This window comes from Triticum urartu, chromosome 7A (genome assembly GCF_056163025.1).
Source record: "Triticum urartu cultivar PI428250 chromosome 7A, HENAU_Tu73, whole genome shotgun sequence".
In the NCBI taxonomy this organism is placed as follows: domain Eukaryota; kingdom Viridiplantae; phylum Streptophyta; class Magnoliopsida; order Poales; family Poaceae; genus Triticum; species Triticum urartu.
Window position 1 is genome coordinate 57,351,450 of NC_141879.1, and position 11,199 is coordinate 57,362,648.

At 45.3% G+C, this 11,199-nt stretch overlaps 1 protein-coding gene across 1 annotated transcript; it reads left to right on the forward strand.

Moving 5' to 3' along the window:
* The first annotated feature begins 7,805 nt into the window (after nucleotides 1-7,805).
* Nucleotides 7,806-10,971, forward strand: LOC125527037 (uncharacterized). Its single transcript, XM_087536326.1, has 3 exons — nucleotides 7,806-10,486; nucleotides 10,575-10,658; nucleotides 10,741-10,971. Exons 1-3 carry the CDS (start codon nucleotides 9,419-9,421, stop codon nucleotides 10,969-10,971), a joined length of 1,383 nt encoding a protein of 460 aa, XP_087392452.1. The 5' UTR covers nucleotides 7,806-9,418.
* The last annotated feature ends 228 nt before the right edge of the window (nucleotides 10,972-11,199 follow it).

Here is an 11,199-nt window from a genome sequence, read left to right on the forward strand (position 1 = left end):
GTGTGGCTGCCCTCACGATCAGGCCGCCGCATTCATGCGTCGTGGCCTAGCGATCTGGCAGGTCGGCTGCCTTCCGATCTGGACGTGGGAGCTGGATGCACGTCTAGAACAGCAAGCCACCAAGGATTTGCATGCAGATCTGGATGCATCCTGCCCCATGTATGTGCAGCGCCGGGCTACGATTGCGCGCAGACTTGACCCGTAGACGGCTACGGCCGGAGTGCAAGCCTAGATCAGATCGCAGACGATGGGATCGGTGAAGAGTGCGCAGGCTAATAAAAAAGAAACAGGCAGGAGCGCCCCGCCGCCGCGGTCCGCCGTGGGACGACCTCCTCCGACGGCGGCGGGGGAGGAAGGTCAGTGAGGGGTGGCCGGTGGCTGGGGCGGTAGGGTTCCCCCGAGTCCATTCATTCAAGGTTTTCCTAGATTTTGATGTCCATGTACTACAAGCTCTTAAATAGTTTCCACTAGTTGTTACCCTCAATGAGGCTGGTCGTAATGGTAGTATCATAACTAGTATCATGCATGCCAACTAGACAATTTTGATGAGGTGTCATAGTATTAAATGAAGAAAGAGAGGGTGGAGTATCATATTATAATACCGTATCATAATAAATGCTATGCTACTTTATGTCATGCATGGCAATAAATAAAGTACTACATGATACTAATGTGTGATACTATGCATTAGGGAGATAGTATCATACACTAGTATCATATGCATGATACTAGTATATGATACTCCCCGTTACAACCAGCCTGAGTGGCTAAGAAAGATGAGTTGCTGGCCTTGGTTTTTGCTTGTAACGGGCAAATTCTACCACTGGCATGTCGCAGCCTGGAAGCTGGCCCCGTTTAATTAGAGGGAAACCAAAGAGTGAGGGGTATAAGAAGCCACAGGTCAACAACAAGATGCACACCCAATCAGCGGCGCTTGGCCTTCTTCATGTTTGCGACATCAAAAGACATACATGCCTTGTGAACGAGGAAAGCCAACTATAACAGGAACATTGTGTCATCAACTGCCGTTGCAAGGCAGACTCCGTCTACCATGCCCGCCATGTCCCCCACGTCCTCTATCCCTCAGACCATCCTAGCGCGTTTCTTGGACTGATCCATTCAGTTGATGTCTCCTTCCCGATGCCTCTTATTCCATAAGTTTTGTCCACCATTCTTTTGTTGTTTTCATATTTTTCCTTCTAGCTAGGTCATTGAATTTCCCGTTGGGGCAAGTGCTCGTGGAGCAACATGTATATATGCATAGAGATATCCGTACACAAGTTGCACGCTAACCATGTGGGTCAGGCCTGGCCCTCCCAACAATGAAGCGCGTCTTAACAATACTTGTCAATCAAAGGCGCCTAGCCCATAAGTCACAAATACTTTAGATTACTAGTTTTATAAAAAAGATACATGAAAATAATCATTTGAAAACTTATTAATTTAATATGTTGAATTTTAAACTGTTTAATTTTACACTCTTTTAGGATGGAACAAGGTTGATCCTGGCCTTTTGATGTCAGCCCTCTCGGGTGAACAGTAAATTCAAAAAAAAGGCTAAAAACAAAATAAAACATTTTTTGCAAACATTAAGGAATGTTTTAGGTGCTTGCAAATAAAACAAAACTGATGCTCTGAAAATGATACGCCCTTAGAATGCATTTTGGAGCTCTATTATTATTATTATTATTATTATTATTATTATTATTATTATTATTATTGCCACGACTTCCTGAAATGTAATTCCATAATGAAACTTTGCTAGCACTTCAAACATTCCTTAATGTTAGCTCCCCCCAAAAAAAAGATTTTTTGAATTTCGGTTTCCACTTTACTGTTTATACGAGAAGCGTTTGAGCTGGAGCTGAGAGAAAGGTACTTTCGATCAGATATATCATGTTGCGGCGTGATGGTGTGTGCCAGGGGTTGGTACATAAACACAGAGATTTCCTCACGATGCATGCCTACCACAACCCCACAGCAACTCCTGTTTTCAGCTACAGTTTCTTTCTCCATTTATTTCATTTACCGCGATCACCGACAGCTACAGATCTCTCCACTCCACACGGGCCACGAGGCTGAATGATGAGCGGACCACACGAAAGTAAAACTGGAAAAAAAAGTGTCCATGGATTTGGTACGTACCGTCTCCTGTGAACTCTGAATCTGAAGCAGGTCGGCAGGGTTGTTACTGACCGCTGCGAGTGAGAGAGACTATGGATGGATCCTCCCAAAGAGAAGAATCCTGCAGTGCTCGCCATTTTGTTTACTGTCAGCCGCTGGTAGATCCTGTCGGTGAGGCGATGAGGTCTCACCCGCGCTAATTAATCTTTAAAATCACGCCGGTGATGTTAGACTAGTCATAGTGGGAATAACTTACCTAATAACATAGCGCACTTCAAGAAATTTTTGGTTATGTGGCAATATTTAATGTGAGGTTGTAACATAATATGTTACTATAACATAGCTTTCTAAGACAAGATGAGTCTACAAACTAATAAATAAAGCCATCTATGACACTACTGTCATGTTACTTTGCATTATGAAGATGGTAACTTAGACTAGTGTCATGCATATGATACTAGTCTAAGTTATTCCCCACTATGACCAGTCTAAGTCTGAATGAGTAGTATGGGCAGACTATATAATTAACAAAAGTTTAAGGACGCGTAACGCATGGGGATCACGCGGAGGTGAACGGAGGCCCGGACATTGACCCGACAGTCGGTTAGGTTCTTTTTTTTAGCATTAGTACAGACACAAGCGCTCATATACACGCGCATATACTCATTTCTATAAACACACATACACATACGCACGGCCGTCGGTCAGGTTCACGCATGCAAAGATCCATAGATTTGTAGTATGTACGTACGTATACTACTACTCTAGTAGTAGCACTGAGATCGATGCTTTCAAGTTACGATTGTCCGTCGTCGTTGAAGAGAGTAGATGGGATCTGGATCCAGCGTGTAATTCCGAGATAATTGCATGTATCATTTCAGAACTTGCAGTCTCGGTCCAACTCGGTCCTGTAAGTTGAGTATCGATCAATACGGTCCTGATTTTTGAAAATACGTCCACACTATGGTCCTGGAACTTGGGCAGCCAGTTCTGATTGTACACTTGGCATACGTACCACGTCATCGCCGGTCCTGCCCATCAGCCCCGGGCTGTAACGCCCCGAGACCGATGTGCCAGGTGTTGTTCAGTTATTCGCTGTTGTTGCCATGTCATTGCTTGCGTGTCATGCATTGTACATCATGTCATCATGTGCATTTTATTTGTATACGTATTCGTCTCATGCATTCGAGCTTTTTCCCGTTGTCCGTTTTGCAATCCGGTGCTCCGTTCTTCTCCGGTGGTCATTTCTACCTTTCTTTCGTGTGCGGGTATTAAACATTTCCGGATTGGACCGAGACTTACCAAGCGGCCTTGGTTTACTACTGGTAGACCGCCTGTCAAGTTTCGTACCATTTGAATTTCGTTTGATGCTCCAACGGTTAACCGAGGGACCGAAAAGGCCTCGTGTGTGTTGCAGCCCAACACCCCTCCAAAGTGGCCCAAAACCCACGAAAACCCTCTCCATCATCTCGGTCGTTCGATCACGATCGCGTGGCCGAAAACCGCACCTCATTTGAACTCTCCTAGCTCCCCCTATCTATTTATATGTGATCCCCTCCGAAATTCACGCAGATGAAACCCTAAAGCTCCTCCGCGCGCCGCCGGACATTTCGTCCCGCTCCGCCGGACATGTCCGGCCACGCCCTCCACCTCACCCGGGCCAATCGGCGGCCGCCACGTCAGCTCCGCTGCCCCTCTCCTCCACTCGCGCGCCGCCACCTGGCCTCCTGCCTCATCCCCGCCGCGCGGCCCGCGGGGCCCAGATCCGGCCCGCGCGGGCCCGGTCACCGCCGCCGCCGTCCGCAAGCACTTGCACGCGCCGCCGCCACCTGCTCGCCGCCCGCCTCCGCGCCGGCCCCGCCTTCCTCGCCGCAGCCTCGCCGGCCGACTCCACCGCGCCGCCCAGCTCGCCCCTGGCCGCCGCCGCCTACGCGCGCCGCTGCGCGCCTTGCCTCGCCGCCGCGGCCGGCTGCCCACACCGCGCCCGGGAGCTCCGGCGAGCGCCCCCGACTTCCCCGGCGCCGCCCCGCGCCTCCTTGCCATCTCCCTCATCTCCGGCGGCTCCTCCAGTGACTTTTCCGATGATTCTCGAAGGACGTGCACGAACCCTAGATCCCTGAAATTTCCATGTTTCATATGCCCATCTTCATTGTGCCGTAACTTTGCACCCGTAGCTCCGATTCATGCATATAGCATATCAAAATGTTCGCCTCAGAGAGTACATCATTTCATCTCATTGCATTATTTTTATTTGAGTTCATCTTGATGCACGAAATGCTGTTAGAAGAGTGCTATTTGAGATAATTGTCAGATCTGCTACCCCATTTAGCTATTTGTCATTTTTGCCATGATTATTGTGTGCATGTTATGCCCCTGAGTTCTACATATGTTTTGTTAAGGGTTTTGCCATCTTTTCAGAGGTGCAATCCATGTATTTTTGTGATGTGTGTGGTGACTTGAACAAGCTTGCAAAGTGGAGCATTCGTTAATGCTGATTTCAGGGATTTAGCATTTCCACTAAGTACTTGACCTGTTTATCTCTTTATGCCATATGTTCTTGTTGTTCCCTAGTGATCCGTGCCTCTTTTGAGGATGATCAGTAAGGATGTTTTGTTAATCTTGTAGTTCTCTATCCATCCATGTCTTTCTTTGCAATTATAGAGCACCCTAGCTTGAGTCAATCGAGCTCTACTTTTATCATTTCGTGAATCTGGGCAGATTGTCTACTTGCTAGCGATTTTGCCGAGGATGTTGTAGTTGATCCGTGTATGCTATGTTGTTGTTCTTGCCATGTCTAGCTTATTTAACATGTATTCTTGATGGGTGTATGCTTAGATTGTCATGCCTTGCTCTGTAGTGAGTGCATCGAGCTCGTAAACATGCCTACTTGATGTCTGTTTCAGCATGCTCCAGTTTTCACTAAGTCTGAGAACTGATTATGTTTTTGCCATATTCACATACTTGCAATTGTATTTTCTGATCCCTTTTGGCTCAAGGTCGCTAAGGGACTTTTGTTAAGCTCTTTGAGTAGCTCCATGTCATGCTTTACTTTTCCATGTTCAGGTCCTGTAGCATATTGTTTGCATGCTCCAAAGAGTGCTATCTGATCTGAAATTCCAGACAAGTGTTAATTCACTAAGTCTCAGATCTGTTTGCCAATTGCATTTTTGCCATGCTTGTTTGAACCTGTTAATGGATGAATTGGCCGTAGCTCAGTGTTCCTCTTTTGTCAAGCATCATGAATGGATCCGTGCCATGTATTTTGTTGTCATGTTTGAGTGCTGTAGCATGTTCATCTTGTTGCATTTAGATGGCTGCTTGTTGTATATCGCATACCGGTGCCATATTTGAATTGCTTGCCATTTTCAAACCGTAGCTCCGATTCCGGTGATCTTTATATCGTTTTCAAGCGATTTCACCTCACCTTTCCAGTGGCACACTTGGATTCCCAAGTTGAGGCCAGGTTCAATCATTCCTTGTCAAATCATGCATATGCATCGCATACCGCATCCCGCATAGCATACCATGTTCATGTGTTGGTTGTTTACTATGTTGTATGCTTCTTTCCGGTGTTTGGTTCTTCGGGTTGGATCCGGTAACGTCGTGTTTGTGAGGACCCGTTCATCTACGTCCGTTTGTCTTCTTCATGGACTCGTTCTTCTTCCTTGCGGGATTTCAGGCAAGATGATCATACCCTCGAAATCACTTCTATCTTTGCTTGCTAGATGCTCGCTCTTTTTCTATGCCTATGTTGCGATACCAACCACTTTCTTATCATGCCTCCTATATTGTTGAACCAAGCCTCTAACCCACCTTGTCCTAGCAAACCGTTGTTTGCCTATGTTACCGCTTTGCTCAGCCCCTCTTATAGCGTTGTTAGTTGCCGATGAAGATTGAAGTTTGTTCCTTGTTGGAACATGGAGATGTTGTTCCTTGTTGGAACATCTTTACTTGTTGGGATATCACAATATCGCTTATTTAATTAATGCATCTATATACTTGGTAAAGGGTGGAAGGCTCGGCCTTATGCCTGGTGTTTTGTTCCACTCTTGCCGCCCTAATTTCCGTCATATCGGTGTTATGTTCCCGGATTTTGCGTTCCTTACGCGGTTGGGATATTATGGGAACCCCTTGACAGTTCGCCTTGAGTAAAACTCCTCCAGTAATGCCCAACATTGGTTTTACCATTCGCCACCTAGCCTTTTCTTTTCCCTTGGGAGTCGCGCTCCTGAGGGTCATCATTATTTTACCCCCCCCCCCCCCCCCGGTCCAGTGCTCCTCTGAGTGTTGGTCGAAATGTCTTGTAGAACCGGGATACCGAGTCTGATCGGAATGTCTCGGGAGGAGGTTTATTCCTTCGTTGACCGTGAGAGCTTGTCATGGGCTAAGTTGGGACACCCCTGCAGGGATTTGAACTTTCGAAAGCCGTGCCCGCGGTTATGGGCAGATGGGAATTTGTTAACGTCCGGTTGTAGAAAACCTGAAGTTGACCTTAATTAAAATGCATCAACCGCGTGTGTTACCATGATGGTCTCTTTCCGGCGGAGTCCGGGAAGTGAACATGGTGTTGGAGTTATGCTTGACGTAGGTTGTTATAGGATCACTTATTGATCATACTTTATTCGACCGTGCTTTGCCTTCTCTTCTCGCTCTCATTTGCGTTTGTTAGCCACCATATATGCTAGTCGCTTGCTGCAGCTCCACCTCTTACCTTTACCTTACCTATAAGCTTAAATAGTCTTGATCGCGAGGGTGCGAGATTGCTGAGTCCCCGTGGCTCATAGTTACTTCCAAAACCAGTTTGCAGGTGCCGTTGAGTCCGTGCAGATGACGCAACCAAGCTCAGGAGGAGCTCGATGGAGATCTTGTCCTTTGTGTTGTTTCGTTCTAGTTGATCAGTAGTGGAGCCCAGTTGGGGTCGATCGGGGACCTTTGTCGCTTTTGGGGTTCTTCTTTCATTTTGGTTCCGTAGTCGGACCTTGATTGTATTTGAATGTTGTAATGCTTTATTCACATATTTGTGTGAAGTGGCGATTGTAAGCCAATTATGTATCTCTTTCCCTTATGTATTACATGGGTTGTGTGAAGATTACCTCACTTGCGACATTGCTTTCAATGCGGTTATGCCTCTAAGTCGTGCTTCGACACGTGGGAGATATAGCCGCATCGAGGGCGTTACACGGGCCCAGCAGGCAGAGCGGAGCCCGCCCGTCAGTGCGCGATGCGGTGGTCATTTTGCGTTGCCTCCCTCACCCCCGTCTCTCTGTCTCTCCACTCTCCTTCTCTTCCTTGACTGAAAACAGAGGAGGGAGCAGAGCACTGTGAGATGGCGCGGCGGCGGATGATCGACGACCCGGCGGCCGTCCGATGATGGTTCCTGAGGCGGAGGAAGCGAATGCGTCGTCGCCGCAACCCATACGCCTGATTTCTGCGGTGATGGAGGGCCCTCGACGGCGGCTCGACGGCGAGCCTGCTCCGACGTACGGTACGATTCGTCGACGAACTAATTAGGCACGGTTTTGGGCCAAATTGCGCTGCTCTGTTTCGATTAGGTCGTCTGCTCCGGCGGCCGTCATTTGTGTTAGAACATTTACTGCAATTGGGCCAAATTGCGCTACTATGCTAGGGTTTTGTTACTGTAGAGGTCAAAGATTGAACTTTTAGTGATTTTTTTTTGCAGTGCGTGGTTCACTGTTGAGGTGATACATGGTGGATTTTTCTTTGGCAGTGGCAACAAACAGGTGCTATTTGGATGGACAAAAGGTTTGCTATGATTACTGTCATCTGGAGAGGGCATATTACAGATTTTTTTGAAGAGTTAGTAGAGCACTTGGGTTATGAAAAGGCTGGTAGAATTGATATGTACTGGTTGCCCCCTGGTTCTCAGATTAATGAAGGTGCTGCTAGGCTATTGTGCAATGATGCAGACACAGATGCTATGTGTCTAATGATCAATCGAGGGCACCATTTTCAAATGATATACCTTGATCATTTAGGCAGCCATATTTCAGGAGGAGGAGCTAAATGGGACGATGTAGTGGCTAATCCAGTAGCCCAAATTCCTGTTGTTTTCAGTCCAAAGAAGATGCCAAGCAGATATGGAAATGAAAGTAATACATCCTGTAGTGTTGTGGATGAAAGTCGAGATATTCAGAGTCATGATCAGTTATTTGCAAGACTCAGACCAAGAGGACAGAAAATAGAAGAGGAGGAAGAACCAAATGCAGATTCTGATTCTGATAGTGATTATGTTCCTAAAATTATTGGTAGTGATTTTGACTTGGAGGATGGGGATGAGGATTTGTTCCAGGAGCAGCTACAACCATTGCAAGATAGGAAAGGGAAGAAGGTGGTGGAGGACTGCAACTCTGAAGATGAGGAATTTGATGCTCCAGATTCAGAAGAAGATATGAAATTCAATTTCAAATCATTTACTGCTGCAGACATATGCATGAACCCAAGTTCCATGCAGGACAATTGTTCTCTTCAGTGGAGCTTTTGAGGAAAGCAGTTAGAGAGTATAGTTGCAAAGAGAGAGTGAACATCACATTCCCTAAGAATGACAAAATTAGGCTTGGTGCAAAGTGTGAGAAAGGATGCCCTTGGTATCTATATGCATCTTGGGATAATAGGACAAATTCAATAATGGTGAAAACATTTAACGGCGAGCACACTTGTGAGAAGAAGTGGCAAGTCACGGCCTTTACAGCTAGGTACATTGCTAACAAATATGTTGACAAGATTAGGGCATGTGAGAAGATAACATTGAAGGTGTTAGCAGGTTTTGTGCAGGAAGATTGGAATATGACAATTAAAAGGGACAAGCTAGGGAGAGCTAGGAAAATTGCATATGATATTATATATGGTGATGAGATTGCACAATACAACTTGCTATGGGACTATGCAAATGAGCTGAGAAGGTCTAATCCTGGTACTACTTCCTTTGTTGAACTTTCAGATGAGGGGCAATTTCAAAAATGTTACTTCCCATTTGACGCATGCAAAAGGGGGTTCTCATCAGCTTGTAGGCCCAATATTTTCCTGGATGGCTTCCACTTGAAGACACAATATGGAGGTGTGCTTTTAAGTGCTGTAGGAATGGATCCTAATGATTGCATATATCATGTGGCTCATGCAGTAGTGCAAAGTGAAGATACAAAAGCATGGAGATGGTTCTTGAATGCTTTCAAGCAAGATCTTGGCATAAATAACACAGATCTCTGGACCATCATGTCTGACAAACAGAAAGTAATTCCTTTGTGTTATTTTCTTACTTCAATATGTATCAGAACTTATGTGCATGCTTATAGAGTTTGCAATGTGTGAAATGTCAATGTTTTTGCAAGGTTTAATTAAAGCACTAAAGGAATTGTTCCCTCTCTCACCACACAGATTTTGTGTGAGGCATCCATGGCAGAATTTCAACAAGAATTTCAAAGGAGAAGCGTTAAAGAATCAGCTATGGAAATGTGCTAGAAGTACTACAGAGGGAAGGTTTAGGGAAAATATGAACCAGATGTTGGTTCTCAGCAGAGAGGCCCATGATTGGCTAGATGAGTTGGATCCTAAAACATGGGGCCGGGCTTATCAAAATGATTTCGCAAAGTGTGATGTGCTGCTCAATAACAATTGTGAAGTCTTCAACAGATACATCCTGGAAGCTAGGGAAATGCCAACCATAAGCATGTGCCAGAGTATCAAGGGCCAGAATATGGGAAGGAATTATGGAAAACAACAAGAGGCCTTGAAGTGGCATGGTACTATTTGTCCAAAGATAAGAAAAAAATTGGATAAGAACATTGAATTTGCAAGAACTTGTCATGCTTCACCAGTTGGAAAAGGATTGTTTGTAGTAAATGATAGAGGTATGGACTTCAGTGTGGACACAAGAATGGAGAAGTGTAGCTGCAAAAGATGGGACTTGTCAGGCATCCCATGTTTCCATGGAGTCTCTGCTCTTAGATATGACAAAATACCACCAGAATCAAGGGTGAACTCTTGTTACTCTATTGAAACTTATTGCAAGGCATATGAGCCAATTATTATTCCCTGTAATGATGTGACTGAGTGGGCTAAGATGAATGGCAGAAAAATAATACCACCACCATTTCAGAGAAAGAAAGGAAGAAGGGCAAAGAATAGGAGACAACAACCAGAAGAGAAGCATAGCAAAAAAGGTGTGAAAATCAATAAGGCAGGTACAGTCATTCACTGTGGATATTGTGGAGCTGTTGGACATAACATAAATGGTTGCTTAGACTGGAAATTAGGCCTTAAACCTAAGAAAAAAACAAAGAGGCATAGCGTTAGAGCAGAGCCAGATGTCTCATCTTTAGACGAAGAAACAGTATGTCAAACTCAGGTCTGCACTATTTCCACAACATGTTACTCACACTGCACTATCTATGCATCAAATATATCATTAATCAATGTTGCACTATTTATTTTAGGAGATTAACCTTCAAACAGCTGGTGTTCTCAGCCATGAAGAACCTTTGTATGTGGCACAGATAGTACAAAGTTTAACACAAGAAGTAAGTTTCAAAACAGTTGCACATACTCTGTTTTCACTTGTAAATTCAGATGTAGAGTTAAATGTTTTGTTTAATTCTGCAGCGAGAATCTAGGCAAAGAGAGGAAGTTGTGCAAGGCCCACTGCCTGAGAATGCTTTCATACAGCAGCAGGCCCTATCACAGCCTCCAGTTCAACCTAGTACAACAACAAAAACAGGTGATGTGCATAGGAAAAGAGAGGTTATTGCCATTGCCAGACTTAGAGCTGCACCTGAGAGAAGGGATATAACAGATCAGGCAAAGTTTGATGCAGCAATTGCAAAACTAAAATAAGCACTACTAGGAAAAGGCCTACTAATGGCGCACCAGTTTTGCCTACTAATGGCGCATCACTGGTGCGCCATTAGTATCACGCCACTAGTATTTATTACTAATGGCGCACCACTGGTGCGCCATTAGTATCTGGTATACTAATGGCGCACCACCCAGTGCGCCATTAGTATATAACACCATGCGCCATTAGTATGCCTCCCAGGGCCATATTTAAGCATGTGCTTTGGC

Coding starts and splice junctions, on each gene's coding strand:
- LOC125527037 (XM_087536326.1), top strand. CDS start 9,419: ATGTGCATGCTTATAGAGTTTGCAATGTGTGAAATGTCAATGTTTTTG. Junction 10,487..10,574: donor AAACAGTATGTCAAACTCAG/GTCTGCACTATT, acceptor TATTTATTTTAG/GAGATTAACCTTCAAACAGC. Junction 10,659..10,740: donor TACAAAGTTTAACACAAGAA/GTAAGTTTCAAA, acceptor TTAATTCTGCAG/CGAGAATCTAGGCAAAGAGA.